Source organism: Loxodonta africana, chromosome 5, assembly GCF_030014295.1.
Source record: "Loxodonta africana isolate mLoxAfr1 chromosome 5, mLoxAfr1.hap2, whole genome shotgun sequence".
Classification (NCBI taxonomy): domain Eukaryota; kingdom Metazoa; phylum Chordata; class Mammalia; order Proboscidea; family Elephantidae; genus Loxodonta; species Loxodonta africana.
Genome location: NC_087346.1, coordinates 70,813,958 through 70,840,074, shown reverse-complemented (window position 1 = coordinate 70,840,074; position 26,117 = coordinate 70,813,958). Strand labels below are relative to the sequence as shown.

The following is a 26,117-nucleotide window of genomic DNA, read 5'->3' as shown; positions in this document are numbered from 1 at the left end:
CCTCCGACCTTTCAGTTAGTAGCTGAGCATGTTAACCGTTTTGTACCACCCAGGAACACTGAATAAATATTACTTAATTTATAAGACCTTAAAATAAAACTCTTCAAAAAGAAAGAAAGCAGCCCCAGGTTTTGGACCAGAGTATGCTTGGTGCCCTTGTCTCAGGGACACAAAACCTCACAAACCCCTCCTCCCTGGGAGAAAAGTGGCCCCTTCTCTCCCTGCTCTTTGTTTCTCCCTGTACTTGAAAAGAATGTACTGCCTAAGAAAAACTGCCAAAAGGATGCCCTGGAGCCTTCCTATTCAGCATCTCCCCACCCTGTCTCCTTCTGCTCCGCCTACTCTATCTCACCCAGAATACAAATTAGGTTGTCGCTGTGTGCCTTTGAGTAGGTTCCAACTCACAGTGACCCCATCCAGGGGTGGATTATCCAATAGGCAAAGTAAGCATGGTGAACAATTTCACATTTTTTTTTTACTGCATCAAAGATTCTGCTTCTAGGTATGGCTGACATCTGTTACTCTCCCAACCCCACAGCACCTTCCTATAGAATCAAACCCTCTTTTCAAATTTACAATCCCTGACAAGGGTAGATGACCCAGTAAGCAAGGTAAGCATGGGCTTACTTGTGCCTAGTTACTAATTTGTAGTGAACGACTTCACATGAGTTTCTTTGAAGTGGTGAAATCCATGTGAAATTGTTCAGTACAGATGATCTGGTAAGCAGGGTAAGCACCATGCTAACCTTGCCTACCAGATAATCCACCCTTGTACAGGACAGAGGAGAATGCCCCACTTGGTGGCCTAGGCTGTAGCCTTTACAGGGACAGGCTACCACGTCTTTTTTCCCAAGGAGTGGCTGGTGGTTCAAACCACTGACCTTTCAGCTGGCAGCTGACGTTTAACCATTGTGCCACCAGGGTTCCTTATACAAATTATGGACTAATCTTCGCTTTCTACCATCTTCTCTCAGTTTGTCGTACTGCGGTGGCTTGCTATGATGCTGGAAGCTATGCAACTGGTATTTCAAATATAATTAGGTTTACCCATGGTGGACAGGTTTCAGCAGAGCTTCCAGAGTAAGACAGACTAGAAAGAAAGGCCTATCAATCTACTTCTGAAAATATACCAAGGAAAGCATTGTGATCACAATGGAATATTGTCTGACATAGTGCTGGGAGATGAGCCCCCTACATCTGAAGGCACTCAAAATACACAGGGGCCGAAACAATGCACTTGAGTATGCCAGTGATCGTGAAGATGGTGCAGGACTAGGCAATGTTTCGTTCTATTGTACATGCCCAAGTCACCACGAATTGGAGCCAATACCACTGCAACTAATAACAAATATCCATTCTGGAGAAATCTGCAATTCGACCATCAGCAATGCTTTAGAGATAGCAACAACAGGAGTGCTGAGGTCCCTAAACTCATTCCCTCTAGCTACCCCTGGCCCTACCAGGCTGCCCTTGGTTCTCCAAGAGCCTGCTCTCCACCAAAAAACAAACAAACCCATTGCCGTCAAGTCAATTCCGACTCATAGTGACCCTCTAGGACAGAGTAGAACTGTCCCCACAGAGTTTTCAAGGAGTACCTGGTGGAATTGAACTGCCAACCTTTACGGTTAGCAGCCATAGCACTTAACCACTATGCCACGAGGGTTCCCCCTGTTCTTCACAGCAGCCAATATTTCCTCTGAGCGTTCCAAATTCTCTAGGCCAAGAAGTGCAGGCTGTTGGCTCCCTCACTCCCTCACAGCCTGCCACTTCCCTGCTAATTAGCACCTGCAGCTCTGCCAGGGCGAGGTGGGAAGAAGAGATGAAGCACAAAACCATTGCTTCTGCCTCTTTCCAGCAGTGCCAGTGAAAGGGCTGCTGGGAAAGACACGGCAATCATTGGTTGGGGTGCATGTTTAGATATCCCCCCAATGCACTGGGTCACAACTGTCTGGTTTTCCTCAGGAGTAGCTTCCTTCCCGTTGACTCATTTCATTCAAGCCCTCCTTGAGAGCTGCCCGTAGGGATGGATTCTGGACAGGTGCTGCTGTGGATGCCCAGGTCGCTGGCTAGCCCAGTGGCTCTCCAGGTACTACAAAGGCAAGCACCCCCACAGGTGTACACAGGTGTGTGTGTACGTGTGTTGAGGGCAGATAAAGGAAAGTAGGAGAACAAGAGGAGTCTCTGAGTGGTGCAAAAGGTTAACATGCTCAGCTGCTATCCAAAAGCTTAGAAGTCCGAATCCACCCAGAGGTGCCTCGGAAGAAAAGCCTGGCAATCTACTTCCTAAAAATCAGCCATTAAAAACCCTATGGAGCACAGTTATGCTCTGACACACATGGGGTCACCTGGAGTTGGAATTGACTCGATGGCAACTGGTTTAGCGGGACAAGAAAGTCTTGTTAGCATATTGCACTGGGTTGGTCCTCAACTGTGTCTGTGCTCCTCTGTGGTCATCATGACCTTTACACTTCTGGGCATAAACCTGGCCCTAAAAGTAGTGATGTCTGGAGAGGTAGGAGGGTCGGGGGTCTCTGATTAACTCCAATGTGCCAGGTACAGTCTTGGCCTTCTTCTCAGAGCACCCAATCAATAAGCCTTATGTTCATCTGGGGTTGCTAACATGACCTCCATTGGACAGAACTGAGACAGAGGGCATCTGAGTTGCCTGCCCGAGGACACACAGCCAGGAAGGGGAGGCACTGAGAAGGTCCTGTTCTCCTCCTAAGCCCTCTCTTCCTTCCCTGCCCCCAGATTATGGGTTCCCCAAGAATTGAGCAAACTATCTTTCAAACAGCATCAAACATCTAACTCAATCAAGATAAGTTCTGTGATAAGAAAGTATGTCTTCAGGGCCAAGGCCCATGACTTAGGCAATTTTCTGGGAAAGAGGCCTTGAATCCCACTCATGATATCAGAGAATGCCAAGGACACATACGGAGGGTACGTTATTTCTGGGAAGGGACAATTTCATGGACCCCAAATTTAGTAGGGTCCTACTTGGTTTAATACTCTGCTGTTGGCGTCCTGAAAGTCTTAATAATTGTTGAACAAAGCGTCCTGCACTTTTACTTTGCACTAGAAAATCAGTTGCCATCGAGTTGATTCTGACTCATGGCAATCCCTTGTGTGTCAAAGTAGAATTCTCTTCTATAGGGTTTTCAGTGGCTGATTTTTTTTTTTTTTTGAAGTAGATTGCCAGGGCTTTCCTCCAAAGCACCTCCGAGTAGAGTCAAACGGTTAACCTTTTGGTTAGCAGCCAAGTGCTTTAACTGTTGTACTACCCAGGGACACCTGGGACTCCTATTTTGCACTAAAAAAAACCCAAAAACCAAAACCCATTGCCATCAAGTCAATTGATTCATGGCGACCTCATGTGTTAGAGAGTAGAACTGCTCCACAGGGCTTTCTTGCCTGTAATCTTTTATGTAAGCAGATTTCCAGGCTTTTCTTCCACGGTGTTACTGAATAGGTTCGAACTGCCAACCTTTAGTTTAATAGTCAATTATAAGCCATTTGCACCACTCAGGGACCTTGCATTTTGCACTACCAAAAAACCCACATCTATTGCCTTTTAGTTGATTCCAACTCACAATGACCCTATAAGGACAGAGTAGAACTGCCCCATAGGGTTTCCAAAGAGCGCCTGGTGGATTCGAACAGCCAACCTTTTGGTTAGCAGCTGAATGCTTAACCACTAGGCCAGCAGGGCTCCACCATTTTGCACTAAACCCTGTAAATTATGTAGCTGGTCCTGGTTCTGGGCAAGTGTCTTGGTAACCTTCTTTCTCCATTCCCCAGCCTCAATCATTTGTGTCAGGCCACAACTCCCCACAGCAGGGGGATGCTTTCCCAGCTAGTGTTTGAAACCAAAACCAAATAAACAAAAGGCCCAAATGCATGCAATTAGCCAATAAAGTCTCCTCCTCACGGAGACATGGTCCTCTCCTCCTCCCAACAAAGCTCTTGCTTCCCCCTTGTGACTCAGCTCCCCCCCAAATCCCTATCCCCAAAGTATTGCTGTCATATTTATATGACTCAGTTAAATGACCAGGGCTCTTTCCTCTCTTCCTGCTCTTGTACAATCTCTTACACTTTTCTTCTTGGTCACTGTTGGACGGTCTGTTTCCCCATCTCTGTCCTCCCATCCCCTGCTCCCGTGCTGCACACACACAGCTTTTCATTTGTGGTCCTCACGTTGCCCCACAATCTAAGGCGATCCTTTATTTGGGGTCCTCACAATGACTTACCCTATAAAGACCTACTAAACCCAGAAGCGCAATTTTTTTTTCCATCATCCTATCAAAGCTGAATGATTCTGTTTATTAAATAAAGCATGGAAGTGATGATACTGAATATAGATATACTAAGGGATAACGGATGATAACATATAAATGAATGCCCATTTACTGACCACAAACCAGTGAAAGGAATAAGATGTGGTAAGAATGAAGAATCAGGAAAAAGAGCAGCGAGAAGTGACCCATGGGTCTAGCTTTTCAACAAAGCAGTAGCACATCTCCTAGGTGGGAAGGCGCAAAATCAGCATTCCTGACTACCATCTGAACAGGACATTGGTGGTTCAGTGGTAGAATCCTCACCTTCCATGCGACAGACCTGGGTTTGATTCCCACCTGACGCACTTCACGCACAGCCAGCACCCGTGTGTCAGTGGACACTTGTGTGTTGCTATGATGCTGAACAGTTTTCAGTGGAGCTTTCAGACTAAGATGGAATAGGAAGAAAGGCCTGGCAATCTACTTGTGAAAATCAGCCAAGAAAACCCTATATAGATTACAGTGGTCTCCCTTTTTCATTCCTGAAATGTGGGTTTCCCCAAGAATTGACAAACTACCTTTCAAACAACATCAAATACCCAGTGCGATCAAGATAAGTTCTGTGATAATAAAGTAAGTCCTCGGGGCCAAGGACTTAGTTTACAACCAATCATGGGGATGGTGCAGGCCTGAGCAGCATTTTTTCCCACCGTTTATGGGGTCACCATGAGTTGTTGGGGGCCAACTCCTTGAAGGCAGCTAACAACACATCTGAGAGGATGGCTGAGCCTACGCCCCACAAGGGCCAAGGGGCGCAGATCAACACCCATATCCCTATCACTGTCACCAAGAGGGTGCGGATGTGGAAAAATCATCAGAGCTCGGCTATCAGGGCTATAACGGTCGGCAATGTCACCCAGCCACTCCAGCAGTGCCCACGGGGCTATAGCCCAAATCAATCCTCTGCCCCTTACCAGTTCTGCCACCTCAGCCTCTTCAAATACAACACATGGACAATCTTAGAACCAGTCCACAGTCCCTTATCCAAAAGCACTGGAGTCATAGATGATTCAAAATTCACAATTTTTCCAGATTTTAGCATACTCACTATCGTATATAATGCCCCTAATAATAGGTCTGTAAATGAGTATCCAGACCAAATAGGATAAATAGGTCAGATTTTTCTATCAAATGAAAGTCATTGGGTCAGGTTTTACCCCAAACTTAGTTAATAAATAATTTCATTTTCAAAGTTTTTTTGCTTGTTTTTCCCAGAGCTGTAGTTCAGACATTGTAACCCTATAAACAGGGTTGCTGTTGCATGGATTAAGAGTTAAAATACAGAAAGCACTTAGTACTATGCCTGGTACGTAGTAAGCACATAAGTGCTTGCTGTCCTAAATTACGAACATCTGTAGCCACCGATTTCCCCCATGAACTCCACCTTCCAGAACTAGATGTGCTGTTATACTTGCTTGGAATGACTTTTCCCTACTTCTGCCTGGATAACTCCCACTCATCTTTTCAAGGCAACTCAGGGTCACTCCCTCCAAGAAGGTATCCTGATCTTGCCTGTTCCTCTAGCCATGGTTGCACCTCTGGCCTACTTCTGTCCTGGCATTCACCCCACTGAGTTACCACTGGTCTGGGTCCCTCTCTTCTTCCAGATAGGGGCATCTTGTGGGTAGAAATTATAACTTGCTCACCTATGCACTCCCAGCAACTGGCACTCACTTGACACATTGCCACACATGTGTGGAAAACAGGATTTAATTAGACATTTAAATCTCTCAGCCTGCCTGTCCAAAGCAAGTGCGGAAAAGCACACCCCAAAAGGGTCCTCTTATGGCTCCTGAACCTGAGCACAGGTTTGCTGTTGTTATCAGGTGCTGCTGAGTCAGTTCCGACTCACAGCTACCCTATGTACAACAGAAGAAAACAATGCCCAGTCCTGCGCCATTCTCACAGTTGTTGCTGTATTTGAGCCCATTGTTGCAGCCACTGTGTCAATCCATCTCGTTGAGGGTCCTCCTCTTTTTCACTGACCCTCTACTTTACCAAGCTTTATGTCCGTCTCCAGGACTGGTTCCTTTCGATAACATGTCCAAAGTATGTGAGATGAAATCTCAGCATCCTCACTTCCAAGGAGTATTCTGGCTGTACTGCTTCCACAACAGATCTGTTTGTTCTTCTGGCAGTCCACGGTATATTCAATATTCTTCGCCAGCATCACAATTCAAAGGCATCAATTCTTCTTCAAGCTTCCTTATCCATTGTCCAGCTTTCACATGCTTATGAGACAACTGAAAATACCATGACTTGGGTCAGGTGCACCTTAGTCCTCAAAGTGACATCTTTACTTTCAACACTTTAAAGAAGTCTTTTGCAGCAGATTGCCCAATGCAATACTTCGTTTGATTTCTGGACTGCTGGTTTCATGGGCATTGATTGTGGATTCAAGTAAAATGAAATCCTTGAGAACTTCAATATTTTCTCCCTTTATTGATGCTACTTATTGGTCCAGTTGTGAGGGGTTTTGTTTTCTTTATGTTGAGGTGTAATCCATACTGAAGGCTGTGGTCTTTGATCTTCATCAGTAAGTGTTTCAAGTCCTCTTCACTTTCAGCAATCAAGGTTGTGTCATCTGCATAACGCAGGTTGTTAATGTCTTCCTCCAATCCTGATGCCCCATTCTTCTTCATATAAATCCAGCTTCCCAGAATGACACACACCTTTCCTGATGTTAAACTACTCAGTAGTCTCCTTTTTCCCCAAGGAGCTGGGGGCAGTTAGTAGGGGAAAGATGCTCTCCATTCTCCTCCCCCACGTTTCCTATGTGGAAGATGTGGCCAAAATTACCTCAGCCAATACTGAATACTAGGACACTTGGTGACATTTAACTGTGGGCTGTGGATCAGACAATAGCATTGTATTAAGGTCAAATTTCCTGGTTTTGATAACTGTGTTGTGGTTATACTCTTGTTCTTAGGAAATACATACTGAAGTATTTAGAGGTAAAAGGGCATGAAATCTCCAACTTATTCTCAAATGGTTCAGAAAAAAATAATACCCCCAAAACACATATACACACATATGTATGTATATATAGAGAAAATGACAAAGTAAATGGGACAAGATGTAAATTGGTCAATCTGGGTAGGTAGTATATATGTGAGTTCCTTGTACTGTTCTTACAACTGTTCTGTAAGTTTGAAATTATATATCAAAATTGAAAGTGACAATGAAAAATGTCCCCAGGGTTTAGGGATTGGTGTAGTAGAGATCTCATTCTCTTCACTTTTGTACATGTTTGAAGCTTTCTCTAATTAAAAAATAAATTACCTATACCATGCCTCAGATATAGCCAGAGTGACACTGACTTTGGGTTAACCCAGGAGGCTGTTGCTGTTGTTGGGTACCCTCAAGTTTATTCCGACTCCTAGTGGCCCCATGTGACAGAGTAGAACTGCCCGATAGGGTTTTCTAGGCTATAATCTCTACAGAAGCAGATTGCTAGGTCTTTCTCCTGCAGAGCCCCTGGGTGTGTTTGAAATGCCAACCTTGAGGCTAGTAGCTGAGTGCTTAACCACTGCACCACCTGGGCTCCCTCCCAAGAGCCTAGCCACTGTTTATAACACTATGGGAAAATGAATTGTGAGTTAGGAGCACTGCCTGAATGTGTGATGCTCTCCTCTACATCCGGTCCTCCCAGTTTCCAACACCAAAAATAAATAATAACTTTACAATTTTATTTTTATAATTTTTTTTCCTGATGATAAAATTTGTATTATTTCTTTCATGGGGGAAATCTTGCATAAAAACACAATTATAAACCAGAAATAAAAACAGTCTTCTAGACATACCTTGCCTCTATCACAAAAAGCTTCTATTAGGAGAAGTGAATTACCTCAAGCCCCAGAATTTAGATTGGGTTCTAATGTGCTTCTTTACATGATTTGGAGATAAATTTAAACAAGAATGACACACTAACTTGAAAGAAAGAAAGTTCTTATTCAATTAGAATAGGACTGTGAAGGGCTAAAAGCCAAAGACTGTATGCATTATATTGCCGTTGAGTTGATTCCGACTCACACCAACCCTATGCAGAGGTGATGTTAAAAATACTTGACAACCAAAGGGGTACCAACCAATCAAAACCAAGCAAACAGATGTAGATTTACGCCTTGCAACTGGGCCAGGCATTGACCCTTTAGCTTCTGGATGGCTGGGAATTCCAGGAGTCCCAGGAGAGGCAGCTGCTATTTGCTGTTTTAGTATTTTAACAACTTGAGAGCCACAGTGGGGCACACTGATTGAATACCAGCTCTGTACATGAGGGACTATTAGCTCTAATAACTGTGGCTTATTCTCAACCCTCAAGGGAGCTCTGCCAAGTTTAGGTTCATGTCAAGGCTATACTCAGAGGGTAGTGACTTCATTCCCCCCAGGACTCCAGATGGATTCAAGACTCTGGAGTAATTCGATATTGCTCAAAAATGCTAATGACTCACCTAATTTTCCAGTGCTGCAGAACTAAAAATAGTGAATTTGGGGGTGGGAGGTGGAAGGGGGTAGATATCCACAGTTGTTAATAAATACCTCCTTTTGCTTATAGGGACTCCAGGGCAAACAAATGCTTTCAGGGATACTAAAGTAAGTCCTAAGCTGAGAATAGAGATGAATTTCACTGTAACCATCTGCAAAAATCCCTTATGAACTTATTTACTAGAGTAGTGGATTGACAAACTACCCCACAGAATAGTTAAATTTTAGAAATTCAATCCTAATTTCATGCATGGAACTTTTATAGAAGAGTATTTTCCATTATGTAAAGGTCCCTGGGTGGCACAAATGGTTTGCTCTTGGTTACTAACCTAAAGGTTTGTGGTTCAAACTCATCCGGCAACACTGCCAGAGAAAGTCCTGGTCATCTGCTTTGGAAAGGTCACGACCTTGCAAACCATATGGAACACTTCTGCTTTGCCCACACGGGGTCCCCATGAGTCAAAACTGACGGGACAGCAACTAACAACATGCCTAGAGGACAGTACATTATGTAGTTACAGCTGGGGGCGGGACTCACAGCTCTTCTTTAGAGTTATAAAAGGCACAAGGGCAGGGACCAGGTCTTTGTTTTCTTACATGGTTCTTGGCCCAGGGCCATAAGTAATTAACGGCTTGCTCGATAACTGCTTCTTGATGGGGAGGAGGAAGATGCTATGCGAGATGGCCTTGCCCATTTGGGTCACAGGTTGTATTTCAGGGGGCCAAGTTAAAATCAACACAGTCCAAACGGCAAGTGTACGATGATATTAATATGACAGTTACACAGGAACGAAAGAAATTTAAATCTGAATTATAAACTCTTCTCGTTTCATTTCGTTTCTAAGACATTATCTGTTTCTTTTCTCCCCATTTCAGGGGCACTCTCCAGAAACTTCCATAACCCCTAAGACCTTGATTACCACATCAATATCACATACCTATAGGCAAAGTAATGACCTAGCTCCTAATCTGCCACCCAACAGCCACCCAGAGTGACATCGATCAAGCAGCCACCCTAAGTAGGTACTTTACATGCAGTATTTGCCTCAAAGGTTTTATACAATGTCTACACTGCAATCCAGCTCTACACATTCCTGATGTCTGCACTTCAAAAGAAGGTTTTCCATACTCTCTAGCCAAAAGCGATACTTTTGTTTCTCTTATAACATAGTTAACATCTTTCTCTTAAATAAGATACTTCCTTCTTAGGTTGGTTGTGCAAATAGAAGCTCCTGCTGGATGATGTTAAGTGAAGAGGCACCAGACTTTGAAATGCACTTTTCTTGAGTAAAATTTGAGGCTACAGAACAGAACCCTGGTTGTGATTTTATCACCGAGAGTCTGTGTCACCTCAATGATGAGGAAAACGACCAACTGAGAAAACTATTTATCAGTCTTTATCAGTCATGAGGCATCAGTGGTTCAGTGGTAGAATTCTCCCCTTCCACATGGGAGACCAGGTTGGATTCCTGGCCATGCACCTCAAGCGCAGTCACCACCTGTCATTCTGTGGAGATTTTCGTGTTGTTATAACGCTGAAGGGGTTTCACTGGAGCTTCTAGACTAAGACAGACCAGGAAGAAAGGCCTGATGATCTACTTCTGAAAATCAGCCAATGAAAACTCTGTGGATCACAACGGTCCAATCCACAACCAATCATGGGGATGGCACAGGGCCATGCAGGTCACCATGAGTCAGGGGCCGAAGGCCTCCATGGGGGACAGCGTGTCACCACAGAAAACCTTTGTGAGAACACATTCTAAGTCACTAGTTTTCTATCTTTTTTCTTTTTAATTCCATTCTAGGTACCTTCCCACAATGGAATTTAACAATTCCCTGTTCCCAGAATAACATTCCCCACACCCACTGCACCCCAACAAAGCCCACATAGGAAAGCAATAGAGAGCCCTGAAAACTCCCCTGTGCAGTTAGGGCGACTCGCGGGCATACGGGGTGTGCAGATTTCTGCGGCATTGAGAAAGGCATCTCTCTCCCTAGTCCTTCCCCAAAATTCACACGCAAAGTTCAATAAGAAGAAAAACATTTTCAATGTTAAGGGATAAAATGCAAACTTCCCGTAGAAAGAAAGGCCACATAGTGACTTAAACTCATTCATTCACTTGTTCTTCCATCCATTTAACCAGCACTCATGTGTTGAACATTCATCACGGAAAGGTGGGGTGCCATACCCTGGTGAGGCAGAAATGCCATCAAGGAGCTGAGAGCTTCAGGAAAAAGGCAGACTTCACAACACACTGTGGGGAGCCTTGGTGGCGCAGTGGTTAAGAGCTTGGCTGCTAACCAAAAGGTGGGCAGTTCAAATCACTAGCCACTCCTTGGAAACCCTATGGGGCAGCTCTACTCTGTCCTATAGGGTTACTATGAGTTGGAGTTGAATTGATGGCAAAGGGTTTGGTTTTTGGTTTTTTTTTTTTTGGTGGTGAGTGCAGGATTACAAACAGTGTAGGGGTTAGGAAATAGAGAGGAAGAGCCACTAAAATATAAAACAGAGACTAGAACCTTTTTGGAGTAGAAATGACACCAGAAGAGGGAAGGGCATGAGACGGACGGAAGGGCGGCCGTGGAGCAGAGTTGGCTGCCCAAGCAGCCATGCCCCCTTCTTCCTGCTTCCAGAGCCAGGGTTCTGTTTGGCTCTCTGTCCCTGCCTCATGTGGCTCAGTGGCCAGTTCTGGTTATGCCAAAGTAGCCAGGGTAACTTATTTCCTTGCCAATGATGAGTTTAAGAACACATACTTAACACAATCCTGCAAGTGAGACCTGAGAGGAAGTCAGCTTTGGGGTACCAGAAAAGATGTCCCTTCTGATAAAACAAGACTTCAGGAAGGGGTAGCCTCTCTCTTCTTCCATGGACATTGCTGTAACTCCAAGTGCTGCCTGGAACTGTAGGAACCATTTTGCAACCATGAGGAAAATTAAATGTAGACAAGGCCAATATGGCAGAAAAGAAACCTGCATTCTTAATGACATTGTTGGGTCAACCCAGAAATGCCGTATTTCAGGATTTCTTATCAGTGAGAGTAGGGATTTTCTTTATCATTTATGCCATCTGAAAGCTAAGTTTTGTGCTACTTACAGCCAAAGGCATCCTCCTAACTGATCCAGTTTGCTCCATAATATTGTAGAGGGCAGCCCTCTTCCCTGGTCCCTCCACCTTTTCTAGGTATCTATTAAACAGATAAGCTGAATTCCCAGGAGTTGTGCACAGAACCTCCTTGTTATTTTTCCCCAGCTCTATTCATGAATATAAAATTAATTTTCTAGCCCATGAATTAAACATCATTGCTGCTGGTTTAAAGATTTTAGCAACAGCCTTTTGTTGGCAAGAGAAGCAGAATCCCAGTATGTTCTAAAATAAGCTAAGAGGACTCAGAAGGTTAGGAAGGGAAGCAGAGGGGAGGAGGCCATTAAAAACAAAAATTGCAAAATCCCACTGCTGTCCAGCTTTTCTGAATTGACAGCCTACGGCTGGATTTGAGCTGGGGTGCTTCTATAACTTTAGTGTGCAGATCAATCACCTGGAGATCTTACTCACATGCAGGTACTGATTCAATAGGTCCACGGTGGGGACTGAGGTGCTGTATTTCTAACTAGCTCCCAGATGATGCTAATGTAGCTCATCTAAGTCCACACTTTGAGTGGCATGGTTGTAAGGCTCAGGTGGCTACAGCCATGGGGCTATCAATGTTTGTTCTAAGCCCCATGATGAGAGAAGTCTGTAGCCTGCTAGGACCCACAAAGTCCTCCAACCATTCCCAGTAAGCACCAGACCATGCAATGGCCCAAGCACCCACAGAAACAGAACCTGGTCAGGTTCTCTTCAAAGGACAAGAAAGAAATGGTGAGCTAGAGGTAGAAGCAGAGAGAACCAACCATTCCTAAATGTGCGCTAGTGAGAACCAGCTGTTTAAATGCAAGCTCAAGAGAGGAAGCATGTGTGCGTGCAAACACAAATGAGCCCGTGTGCACACACGTGCACTCACCTTTTAGGAATAAAAGAACATAACAGAGGAATAGAGAACAGAGGAAGAAAGGAGGAGGAGGAGGATAACACTCCGAGTCTGGGTTTACTATTAGACCCTCACGGTTTTTAGTATTTTAGCCTAAGAGGACAACAACTGTAAGTCTGTGAAATCAAATGCCTGATTAAGACATTACTCCTACCTTCCTCTCATCCCTGGCCACCCTGAGGCAAGGTGCCTGGGCCCGCTGCATAACTGCTTAGAGCAAGGGCTGGTTAGGCCAGCCGGAAGGTGTCTGCCCCAGAGTCCTCCCTTAAAAACTTCAGTCTTACTCATCCCACTAGCAAATGTCTGGTATGGCAAATGGGCTCCAGGTCATTTGGTGGGACTAGAAATCGCTGGTGTGTGATAGGCTGAGATCAGGGCCCAAGGGGAGGAGGAGGTGAGAGTCTGGTAGAGACTAAGAGTGTCCAGGGGTGGCCTCTCCACAGCCTGCACCTCCTCCAGCCTCAGCCTGGTCCTGGTGAACCTTCTGTGCCCTGGATCAGCGGCCTGCATTCCTCCCTCTTCCCAGGCTGCTCTCCAGCCACCCGGAACAATCAGTTCCTTGAACAGGCCTGTGTCTGTGTCTCTTTCACCCCTCTGGATTTTTGTTCATGCTGCTGCGTGCCTGGAACAAAGTCTCACCAAAACCCCTGTCAGCCAGCCCCGGAGCTCCTTTGGGCCTCAGTGCAGCGGCCAATCACTCTGGAGAGCCCCCCAAGTGGCGTTGCTTCTCCGGTCCCTACAGCGCTCTAGCTAATGCTGCCTTAGCAGTTACCCCCTGCTCTCTGATCTTTCAACTGGACTGTACGTGCCATGAAGTCAGGGATGGTGTCTTGTTTACTACTCTATCCAGTGCCTGGCAGATCATGGGGAAGTAATAAATATTAATTGAATAAATAAAGCAAATAATGGTGCTCAGCCCCAGCTATTAGCCAGAAACACCTAAATCAATCTCTTAACAAAGAAATTCTTTTTTTTGGCTGGAGATTCCAATTAAGGCCACTACCTGTTGTTGTTAGGTGCTGTAGTAATCCCACGTAACAGAGTTTTCTTGGCTATAATTTTTTGGAGCCCTGGTGGTACAGTGGTTAAGAACTTGGCTGCTAACCAAGAGGTTGGCAGAATGAATACATTAGCTGCTTGGAAACCCTATGGGGCAGTTCTACTCTGTCCTACAGGGTCACTATGAGTTGGATTCGACTCAACAGCAGTGTTTGGTTTGGTTTAATCTTTATGGGAGCAGATTGCTAAGTCCTTCTCCCACAGAGCCTCTGAGTGGGTTCAAACCACCAACCTTTCAGTTAGCAGCCAAGTGCTTAACCGTTTGGAACACCTAGTAAGAGCTAATCCACACTAACACGTTCTGTGCTACAATGGATGTCCTTACTTAAAGATAGATGCAAATTTGGTGCCACCTCTTCACTTGTGTGCTTAATGTCAAAGTCCTATCTTCAGAGTACAGATAGGAAACAGGTAGAGTTCTACTAAATTCACCCCAGAGGTTCAAACCTACCCTGGTCACACAGGATGTGATAGTATTAAGATCTCCCTAATCTCTGTTCAGAGCTCTGGTGGCACAGTGGTTAAAAGCTTAGCTGCCAACCAAAAGGTTAGCAGTTCAAATCCATCAGCCACTCCTCGGAAACCCTATGGGGCAGTCCTACTGTGTCCTATGCAGTCACTATAAGTTGGAATTGCCTTGAGAGCAACAGGTTTGGTGTCTTTTTGCAATCTGGGTTCCAAGTGCCTGGGTGGCACAAACTGTTAAGCACTCCACTTCTAACTGAAAGGTTAGCAGTTCAAATCCATCCAGGGGCACCTCAGAAGAAAGGCCTAGTGATCAGCTTCCAAAAGGTTACAGCCTTGAAAACCCTCTGGAACACAGTTCTACTCTGTACACCCAGGGTCACTGTGTGTAGGACTGGACTCTGTAGGAACTTTTTTTTTTTTTCAGTTTAGGGTGGGGGCCCCAGCTTTTGAAAAATTTTAAAGCTCCTCAAGTGATTGATGAGCAGCCATTTTTGAGAATCATAGCAATAAAAATAATGAATGAATTTGTGGATGAATGAATATGTGACTACATGCACAACCGTGAGTACCTCATAGCTTTCACACGTGAATTAGCAGTGGGCATTTACGAGGGAGGGCAGCCGGCACCTGTTGTTGGAGCCACCAGTCCATTGCCAGGGGAAATAAAATTGGTGACAAACTGCCTTTACCCATGACTAGGGCTCTCTGACAACCAGGGCTTTCTCCAGCCAGGCAGCTGACTGAGGCAAGACTTCCCAAAGGATGAACAAAATAGAGGACGAGTGAAGTGAAACACTAGGGGTGTGTGAACGAAGCTGGGCTCCAGGCCAAGCTCTTTACTGTGTTGTTTCTTTTAATTCTAACTGCGACCTGATGCTGGTTGTACTGTTTTTATTCCCGTTGTGCAGCTGGGAACACCAAGGTTGGGAAGCTTAACAGGTATGCCCAAGGCTATATGTGAGGGGCTGGGCTTTGAACCCAGACTCTCTGACTCCAAGCCCACACACTTAACCCTAAGGTTGTGCCACTTCCAGAGAAATCCAACATGTCACAGCAGAGGGGCATGTAAGCTCTGCATGCCAGGGACTACAGGATGGCAAAATAAGTGCTTGAGGAAGAAAATGCCACTCAAAAATGACACTGGCTTCTGTGAAACCTTTAAGAAACCACCATGGCCCTGACATTCTTTTGCAAATCTACTGATGGCTTTTTCAAGTAATTACTATAACTTTATGCAATACACAAAACTAGAAAAGGCAAGAACTAAAAGTTACGGCAAGGTCGTAGTCCAATATTTGGATTTAAAGGATGTGCCTTCTATTTGAGCCACATGAATTCAAAGTCCCAGGTCCATGACAAATCCAGTGCAAGTATCGTGACCCAGGCCCTGGCCTGGGAGGGAACGAGAGTAGATAGCACTGGGTGTCTACTCTGACAGGCGCTTTTATACAGGCCCCAATCATTACAGCAACCTGTCAGCTCAGAATTCTTGTCAATCCCATTTTACAGACAAGGAAACTGAGGCTCACAAACTATAAAGGGATGTGTCTGAGGTTGAACAACTAATCGGCAATGCCAGGATTCTAGCCCCGGTTTCTACTCTGCAGCACTGTTTCTCATTTCATGATCACAGTGCAGCTTGCAATGACCTTGACCAGTTTTTTTTTTTTAAAAAAAAACTGACTCAATAATACTAACCTCAACCTATATTTATACTTGCTGGGACTATTAAGCCAGCAAAAACACCATTTATTCTGTCTGGTTTTGCTGCACTCCACCCTTGGGTAAAGCTTTTAGGCTTTCAGTGCTTGTTCATTTATTCCAAATGTAAGAGTTGCTGCGACCCTAGGCTGCGGATGACAAGGCTTAAAAATGAACATTCATTCACGGTTTTAGTAGTCCACTTAGCACTAAAAAAAATTTTTTAAAAGATGTCCCAAAAGGGCAGGAGGGGGAATTACAAGTTGAAACTAAGACCTTAAGAGATTCAGAGAGATAATTCTATAGTAATTGCAACTGGCTGTGCTCAAAAAAAACACAAGTACTGAGGATCAGGTGAGTTGCCAGCTGAACAAAAAGATTCTTAGCTACAAAACAGTGATCTTCTTGGAGGAAGAAAATAGAAGAGGAAGAAGACAGGATGAAAGACAAAGAAAAGGACATGAGCAAGGGAGAAAGGAAAGGGGAGATGTGTTTTCTTCCATTTTTGGAGGTTTCAAGAAAGAACCCTTGTTTCCAAAGCCCAAACAAGCTTTTCCATGCCAGAGAGGGAATGAAGTCAAGTTCGATTATGCTGCGGGAGTGCCTTTTTTCCTTCTGTTAAGAAAAAGACCCAGTATTAGGACCAATAATAATGACAGCTAACAATTGCTGAACAACCAAGGGCCAGGCACTGTGCTAAGTGCTTTGCATATATTACCTAATTTAATTCTCATATCAACTTCATGAGCCAGTAGCATTAATATGTCTATTTTTGGGGGAAGAAAATGGGAGCTTAGAGATGTTCATCTGTCCAAGGCCACGGGGATGTCAAGTAAGTAGAGAGCAAGGACTCACATCCAGATCTGCCTCTCCACTGAGCTTTGGTCACCCTAGAAAACCTGGAGGCAAGACAGAAGTTCATGGCCACAAATTCTTGGGGCTTCTCAACAACCTTGGGGACTTGATGGAAAAAGAAGCACAACCCAACAAAGACATTAGGACCATCCTAAAACATGGATGGCTTATTTTTGTCTGATGCCTAACAAAAAGCAGCTCATCTTTGGGCAATTCTCAGAATTGGGCAGAATTTGACTGGTGGACACTGCCTTCCAAACCTCAGCCTCTCCTGACTCTCCAAATTGTCTGCCATCTCTTAGCTTCCTCGCCACAAGCTGAATTCCGCTCAGGATGGTCAAGATGCTCCAGCAACCAGTATGGCACCAGAGATTCCTGTACCAGCCTAAACAATGACCACATCTGCTGCCAGAAAAGATGGAAGAAGGCAGGCCAGCCCACTGAAGGGAGCACCAGGGCCGGACTGCTTTACATGCCCAGTACTGTCACTGAAGTTAATCCATGAGGAAAAAAATAAACAAAAACATGATGTCACCATGGGACATATTTTGAGAACTTGATGACATTTAGGGAGAAACCAGAAAAGTCCCTGGCATTTCTGGAAACCAACAGCCAGAACACTTGGAGGCAATCAGGAATAAACCACACTGGGAAGGAGCCGGAGACTTTTAGCTTGATTCTGTAACCACCGTTAAACACTCCCTTGCTCTACCCATCTTGGCATTCAGAGCATCGATTAACTGCTACTCTGGCCTAAGACTCTAAAAGCAGGCCCTTCTGTGAGCTCAAGCCTTCAGGTGAAGATTTTTTTTTTCTCCAGCTGGAGTCTGCTTTTTGGTCCTTGAAACTCATAAACTCCTGCCTCAAAACCTGAGGGCACCAAGAGCATTCTGTTCTGACAGCATGCCCACTCTGGAGTGGGAAGGATCAGAGGGAAAATAACGCTATAGCCCCAAGGAGAATCATAAAAAGCGGTGGGGGAGGCCAGCCAGTGGATGAGGCCAGACAGTGAACAAGTTGATGGCTCTTTCACAGATGACATTTTACTACCATGCAAATTACTCTCCACACACTGCACACCGAACACACCCTCTGCCAGGTGCACTGCATGGATGCCTCTTGTTTCTAGGGCAACCTCACCTGGGGTAGAGGGTGGCAAACAATGGATGGGCTAAGCCTATTTCCTTGACAACTCAGGTCCAGCAGGTGGATGAGCAGCCCTCTAATGCATGAACTCAGCCCTAAGCAAAACAGAGCCAATGGAGAGATAGAAGAAAAGGACATTCTGCAGAAGGGTGTGTGTGTGGGATTTGTGGGTCAAGGTATCAGGGCTTTTGAGACTGTGTCAGTGGTCCCCCTAGTCCCTCCAGTTGCCCTATATATCTTAGCCATCACTGCCACTGATCTTAGCTCATCTCCAACTGACCCTCATAGCTTTTCTCAAAAGATACCCATCAGTTAAGATCCATTTGTTTGCAATGTTTCTAAGCCACAATTTTAGACCTTAAAACTCTAACATCCACCATTGTCTGCTCCCTCTCATATATATGCTTTTCTTTCTTTCTTTAGTGGCAATGAAAGGCAAATAGGGAAAGACTCAAGATTCAGGGAACAGAGCTGATGAAGAATAGCTAAGGCATTCGGGGAGGTACAAGCATGAGATTTGGCAATTATCACAAGGGGAAACCAGATTCCTGCAGCATGTTGACTTCTCCCAGAAGGTGGGGGAGTTTGAGGCTGAGGGAGGTGTCCTTTGGCCAAAATCTTTTAGAACAAAGATTCTGTCTTCACCACCGAGGGCAGCCTGAAAAGGGCAGAAGTGACTTGGCAAACCTGGAGTGGGGGGTCTCATCCTTACTGTTCCTGGCTGGGTGCCAGGGTCAGCAGGGGTTCAGTGGCTGTAAGGAGTATAGCTTGTGGGTCCTGTGGAGCTCCAGGCACATAGGATATTTTAAGTGCTCACTCCTCCCCGAGCTCTCCCACACTGCAACATTGAAAATAAGACCTGATCCCTTAAAGACAGGTGGACTTTGAGGTCCGGCACACAGCACAGCCCCTGGAAGCTGGGGGAGAGAGGAGCTCGCTGGAGGCTCTGGGGCAATAAGGGCTTTTGTTGGCAAGGTGGGAGTGTGTCGGTTATGCCAGCGTTGAACTCTCTACAATCTAGTTGTTTGGAGATAAGAGATGGGAGGCAGACAGACTGAGAATTCAACCAATACTTAACAAAGATAGCTGGTAAAAAGGACACAGAATTGAAGAGGTACATTGAGAGGGGAAAGGATGAGGCAGGTGGTTACTGGCAGGTTTGGGGGAACTTTATAACCTTTCAATGATTCCCAAAGACCCCCTGCTGCTTTCACTATCCCTCAACTGTGCCTTCCTTCCCTCAGTCACACCCCCCTAAAAGGCACCCACGTTCTCAATGGGGTTGCTTCCTAGAGCAGGGGCTGCACGGGTTTCAAGAGAAGGCTTGGTGCCCCAGTGGCCCCATTAACTACCTAGGCATCTGAAGCTGGCATTCTACCAAATAAAAGGCTTTGTAGAAAACGGTCTCTCAATTTTCTTCCTTCCTCTTCCCCTCTGGCAATAAAAGTAGGTTGTGCTTCTCCTGCTCAGCTCCTTAGAGATCTCTGAAACCCGGGCTGAAAGGGTTTCTTGGACTACCTCGTCGAATTCTCAGCGGTGGACATCAATGCCTGCGCCTTTTGTCCTGGCTACCGCCGCTATGGAGACCCAGGTCAAAATCAGCTATTGGGAGCGGGGGTGGAGGAGGAGGAAGGTGCGAGGTGCTTCAGAGGTCTGTAACCTGGATCATGCAGGCAGGCATAGAGCCCCCCGGAGTCCTCCGTGGTGGTGGTGGGCTCCTGAGCTCCCTCCCTTGCCAGCAGGGGTGGGAGTGCAAGGAAGAAGGGTGGGGGGAGAGCCACAGGTGCGGGAAACATACCCACGTCGGCCAGAGGGGGACAAGGGCCTGGAGGGGAGCTTTGCACGGCCACAGTCGGAGCTTTCTGCTGCGTGCAAAGCGCTCTCGCTATGGGCTCGGTTTTCTGCTGGAGAAACTTCTAGGGTCGGAGAACTGGAACTAGGTATGGGAGATCACTGGCCGGGGCGAGAGGGCGGGAAGGGGCTGGGACGACGGTCTTGGAGAGGCGGGAAGGGAAGTGATTTCTTCTGTGCGAAAACGAAGACTCAATCCCTTGTCGGGTCTCTCCTCCCTCCTTCACTGCCTTTCTAGTCCTTAACTCGGCCCTAACGTCCTTGGCCGGCGGAGGAGACTAAGGAGCTGAGAGAGGCTGGGGAAGGCGGTGTTGCACGGGTGACACTACCATTCCACCTGTATTCCCTCGCTCAGAGCCGGGTTTAGATCGTGCCCAGCATCTCCCTTTGCGCGCCTCTGCGCACACCCGCGGCACCGCCAGACCCCGAGTCCTCCCCGCTCTCCATCAGGGAGCTGGCAAATGTGCTTCCTCAGGCAGACAGCCAGGGACGTAGAAGTTGAAAATACCTGGGTAGAAATACCTGCCGGTCCCAAAGGGCAGAGAACCGGATTCCCATTGGGCCAGGGTGCATGGAGGAGAGGTGAGGGGAGAGCGAGGGAGCTTCGCACCGCCCGCAGCCGAGACGCGACCAGCGACCCCGCGCGCCTCGCCGCCACCTACGCGGCGCGCCCAGGCCGCAGGGGGCGACAGCGGGACTCACCCCAGAGCAAAGTGAGCGGCTTGGCTTTGGGGATGAGCACCAGGGAGTACACGGCCCCCAGGTGGAGCAGACTCATCAGGACGACGTTCCTCCAGACGATGTTCTGGCGCTGCCCGCGGGCGTCCGGCCTCTTCTGGCCGCCGTCGCCCTCCGAGGTGTCGACCCGGGCACGAATTTCCTCCTTGGCATTGCAGAAGTGGACCTTCGTCCCGTCTGCGATAGGGCCTCGCATGGCTGGGGAGAGGTCGCCCCGGCTGCAGCGGCCGCGGTAGGCAGACACTCTCCTGCGCGGAGCTAGCCGGTGGGGGCGGGGACTTCTGCCAAAATTTTAGGGGGTTTTCTCCGCACCTCGGGTCCTTGCCTTCCCAGCCCTTCTCTGTGATTCCTTCTACCTTCAGGCTCTCAGCTTGGCCTAAAGATGCAAATCTAGGCGCCCTGCATCTGTTGCCGGCGTACCACCCATGCCACTGTCAGGGCGGAACTCAGCTGGGAGGAAGAGGTGAGTGCGAAGGGCGGGAGGGGGTAGGGGGTGGGAGGGATGAGGGAGGGGCTGTGGAAAGAGAGCGGAGAAAGCGTCGCGGGAGGGAGCACTCGGAGGGAGCCGGAGCAAAAAAAGACCTGCATAGCTACAGCCAATCAGCTTTGCCTGTGGGGCTCTTAAAGAGAAAGGCGCCCCTTGGCCTCCGCTGCCTGGGCTCCCCGGGACCAGAAGAGGGAGTCCGCTTGGTAGGCAGTTGGCAGCCTCCGCCCGGGGTGGGGTGAGGGTGGGAGGGGGGGGTGAGGGTGAGGGGTGGGTGGACGTGGTTCCTGGGCTAGGGAGCCTGCAGAGCAAGCGCACAGCACTTTTGTTTGTTTAATTGTTGTTTTCTCTACCACCCAAATACCTTTCCCCAGACTATCCCTTTTAAGAAGTCTTTTTTTTTTTTTTTCTTATGAAGCCACAGACCACCCATGTTGGGGAATTTAAAATACTTGCCCAGAGTCTCAGCACAAGGCCAGATCCGAGATGAGCATCAGAAGTCCCAGTTTCTGCCGGTTAGTAAGGCCCGCTGGACCAATTGAGGGGTGAAGGGCAACCGCTCAACTCTTAGGCATCGTGAATTATCCCCTGCTCGGGCCAGGCGCACCGTACCGGCTCAGTTTGTGCCCATTGGGTGATACATACATGATTCGGGGCCTGGTTAGTAGCCAACAGTGCCCCGTCCACTTAGCAGCCCATCAGCCGCACGCAAATTTTAAGCTTGTTAGCCGGCGCTTCTGGGAGCCTGGGAGGGCGCAAGCGGTTTGCAATCAGCTGCTTACCTAAATGTTGGCGTTGGAATCTACCCAGCGGCTCTGTGGAAGAAAGGCCTGGTGAACTGCTCCCTTAAGGAGTACAGCCAAGAAAACGCTATAGAGCAGTTCTACTCTGTAATACACGGGGTCACCATGAGTGGACTGACCTCCCTGGCAATGGGTTTTTGTTTCTAGCATGCTTCTGAAGAGCCTCCTTAGCTCTCAGTTAATGTAGCAATAATCTTAAAGTCAGCACCATTAAGAATGAGCCTAAAAAAAAAAAAAAAAAAAACTCACCCAGAACATTCTAAGGAAAACTAACCTGTGAAAATTTTGTGTCTGCCCATTTCTCCCCTCCTAGAGCAGATAATTTAGAGCTGCCCAGGGAGGGCTCTAGTTGCACAGAAAATGCAAAGATGGGTGAGCTGAACATGCCCTGGGCAGATGTGGCTGTACCTGCAGGTGGGTGACAAAAGTAAAAAAACTCAGGACTGGAAGCTGGGAGCTCTGTATCCTAGTTCCAACTCACTGTGACCCAGCTCAGCTCTCTGAGCACCCATTTCTTTACCTGGGATAGATTCCTTCCAGCTTGCAAATTCCATGAATGTGAGTTTTAAGGGGTGCCATTACATTGACATTATATGGACAAATGAAGTTGATTTTTGGATGACCCAGTGTTTTTCTCTCCAGGAGAGAGAAAAAAAAAAAAATTGCCAGGAACTGACTGCATGAAAGGGTTGTGCACGAGCAGACCTGAACCAGTGCATTCAACAGGATAAAACCGTATCTAATTTAAAACTGAATCAGGTATGTAGTTTGTAGAATTGGAGCCAGTAAGTCAGTGTTGTGGTGCTTCAGATAGAGCTGAAATTACTGAATGAAATGAAATTTACCTGGGAACCAGATAAATGTGGGTACTGTGTAATGGCTAGTGAGACAACAGAACACGAAACTGGAAGATGTGAATTACACCAGCCCGTTCAGTGCAAAATCTATAGTGAACCACTTTTTATTCTCATGTTCTCTCTGCTCCCCACTCCCATCAGACCCATGTACCCCCCCTTGACTCTTTGGCCTAGCCTGACCTTTCTCTGAGGTGGACTAGTTGCTCAGGCAAAAACATCTCTCTGAATTATTGTAAAGACTTACCCCACCCTCACTCTAACTATTCAGTCATTTGTTTGGCATTTGTTGGGCATGTGCTATGTGCCCAGACTGGTGGGCACAGGGGATACAACATCAAATATAGTCTCCGCCCTAAAGGAAATCCCTGTCTAGGAAGGAAGACCGATCAAATAAATGTAACCTCTTGGCTATGGCCTTGGAAATTTGGAAGGGCATTGGAAGATTTGGTTTATTACCAGAAAAATAATAAACTCCTCTTAGGCATCAGGCATACATACAAGTCCAGGAGAAGCAGCAAAATACTCTTTACTTATCCCTCTGTGTTTCTTTACATATTAGATAAGCTACTCTATTTGAATCTATCTTGCGTGAACATCATCCTGTCTTCCCTCCAATGAGTCATGCTGGGTGGGGCCAGTCCTTTCAGCTGGTTGTTCCCATGATGGAGGAGGGAATGTCTTAGAAGGGGCTGAAGGAAAATGACACCTTCAGATCCAGCTTCACAGTGAAGCATCTACAAGATACACTCTTCTCGCCCCATGGTGATATTCTTTATTTTATGAGCCAATCTCATAAGGTGACCTCAGGAGACAGTTTCAGTTAAAGGTTTAAAGAGTATCTCAGGGCCATAGTCTCTGGGAGACCTCTAGTCTCAGCTGGTCCAGTAAGTATGGACTTTTTAAGAATTTGAGTTCTGTTCCCTATTTTTCTCCTGTTTTTTCGGGATCCACCTATTGTGGCCCTGATCAGAATGATCGTTAGTGGTAGTGGGGCACCATCTAGTTCTTCTGGTCTCAAGGTAGATGCGGCTGCAGTTCATGTAGCCTGTTAGTCCCGTACACTCGTTTTTGGTTTCTGAGTCTTCGGTTTCCTTCTTTCTCTTTTGTTCCAGATGAGTAGAAACCGATAGTTGTATCTTAGACAGCTGCTCACAAGCTTTTAAGACCTTGGACACTACTCACCAAACTAGGATGTAGAACATAAACTTTATGAACTATATTATGCCAATTGACCGAGTTGTCCCATGAGACTATGATCAGACCATCTGCTGGGTGAGCAGAGTGGGAATTTGACAGAGAGCTAGAGAAAGGTGATGAAGGCTTCCAAGAGCTGTTGATTGGAATGAGAGAGGAAACTGACCAAGAGCAGTAGGTTGAGGTAGGGATGGGGGTTTGTAAGATGGGTTTGATGGAAGGACAAGGGAACCAGGTCATTGAGGGTGCTGGTGAGAGAGAAGCTTGAGTCCAGGCCGAGGAAGGGGGAAGGGAACGTAATCAGAAGGAAGCTAGGAACTCACAAAAAAGTAGAAGGATCAAAGGCAATTACGTTTGGAAAAGGTTGAAGAGCAGACTTCCTTCTATTTGTTAGGGAATGAGAATAAAGGAAGTAATGGGCACTGTGCTCCAAGAGTGGGATTTTAGTGTTAAGACCTACAGTGGTGGAAGAGTTTCCAGTACTCGAAGGTGAGGACAGGTGGCAGTCACTGGAGATGAGGAAGTTGCAGGATGGAGAGACTGAGGTATACTGGACAGGACTTCCACATGGGGGTTTGTCGTGGATTGAATTGTGTCCCTCCAAAATAGTGTCAACTTGGTTAGTCCATGATTCCCAGTATTGTGTGATTGTCTTCCATTTTGTGATTGCAATTTTATGTTAAAGAGGATAAGGGTGGGATTTTAACACCCTAAGGTCACATCCCTCATCCAACATAAAGGAAGTTTCCCTGGAATATGACCTCCACTACCTTTTATCTTACAAGAGATAAAAGGAGAGGGAAGGAAGTAGAGTGGGGACCTCACACCACCAAGAAAGCAGCACTGGGAGCAGAGCATGTCCTTTGAACCTGGGGTTCCTATGCAGAGATGCTCCTAGTCCAGGGGAAGACTGATGACGACCTTTCTCTAAGGCTGTCGGAGAAAGAGCAGAGCTTCCCCTGGAGCTGACAACCTGAATTTGGACTTCTAGCCTACTAGACTATGAGACTGGATTTCTCTTTGTCGACGCCATCCACTTATGGTATTTCTGTTGTAGCAGCACTAGATGACTAAGACAGGGTTGAAATAATGTAAGATGGTGTCCCTATTTAGCTAGAGAAGATCGTGAGTCAGGTACCCAAGGGATGGAAGGAGGCTTCCTAAAGAAGGACTGGCAGTAACTTCCAAATGTCAAAGGGCAGACCTTTTGGTTAGCAGCCGTAGCTCTTAAGCATTATGCTACCAGGGCTCCAAAGGACAGACGTAAGATTATAAATGTTGTTGTTGTTGTTAGGTGCTGTTGAGTTGGATACGAACTACAAAAGGGCAGCTCCAAGACGTCCCTGGAGAAAACCATCAGTCAGAATGTTTGATGGCACATTCTGGCAAGCAGTACGTACGCTGGAGTAGAAGTTGCTTCTGGTAGAGAGAATAGAAAGAAGACAGAAGATAGAAAGTGTTACTAATACCACCTACGAAAAACACGAGAGCTGCCTGGTGAGGCATGTCATCTGGCATGGTCAGGAGGGCTTCACAGACGCAGGGGCAGCAAACAAGGCCCTGAAAGATAGGGTTACTTGGCTGAGACCCCCCAAGTTGGATAATTGCATAAGGCTGAGAGATGGGAGTGTGTATGGCAAAGGAGATATGTCAGTATGTGGCATTTAGGTAAGACTGTACCCCTTCAAAGTGTGAATACCAAGATTTTTTTAAATTGTGACAAAAATATTGGTGAAGAAAATGCAGGCTTCAGAAAGGAAGTGAAGAGAAAGAAAAGATCCATTCTTGAAGTTAGTGATTTACAACAGTTGCCACCAAGTCTGTGCTCTTCTTAAGGAAATTTAGATTCTGAGTACAGGAGCTCCGTTGTTGTTGTTGTTGTTAGTTGCCATGGAGTAGATTCTGCCTGGTGAGACCCCCTGTGTGCAGAGAAGAACTGCTCCATAGGGTTTTCAGAAGCGGATCACTAGGCCTGTCTTCTGAAGCACCTCAGGATAGGTATAGTTCAGCTATAGTGTTGTAAAAATGGTTTGGGAACAATGACAGTTTCCTAGATCTCCAATTTCATCCTATGCAATATAGGTACTATACTAAGCTGTAGCTTTAAGATTTAA

At 46.4% G+C, this 26,117-nt stretch overlaps 1 protein-coding gene across 1 annotated transcript in view; it reads right to left on the bottom strand.

The window, feature by feature from the left end:
* SCD5 (stearoyl-CoA desaturase 5) overlaps window positions 1-21,091 on the bottom strand; it is a 165,430-nt gene extending 144,339 nt beyond the window's left edge. Inside the window, exon 1 of the mRNA XM_003414120.4 lies at window positions 20,630-21,091. Coding sequence (XP_003414168.2) covers window positions 20,630-20,861 — 232 coding nt within the window. The 5' untranslated portion in view covers window positions 20,862-21,091. The remainder of the gene's footprint in view (window positions 1-20,629) is intronic.
* Window positions 21,092-26,117: the final 5,026 nt, after the last annotated feature.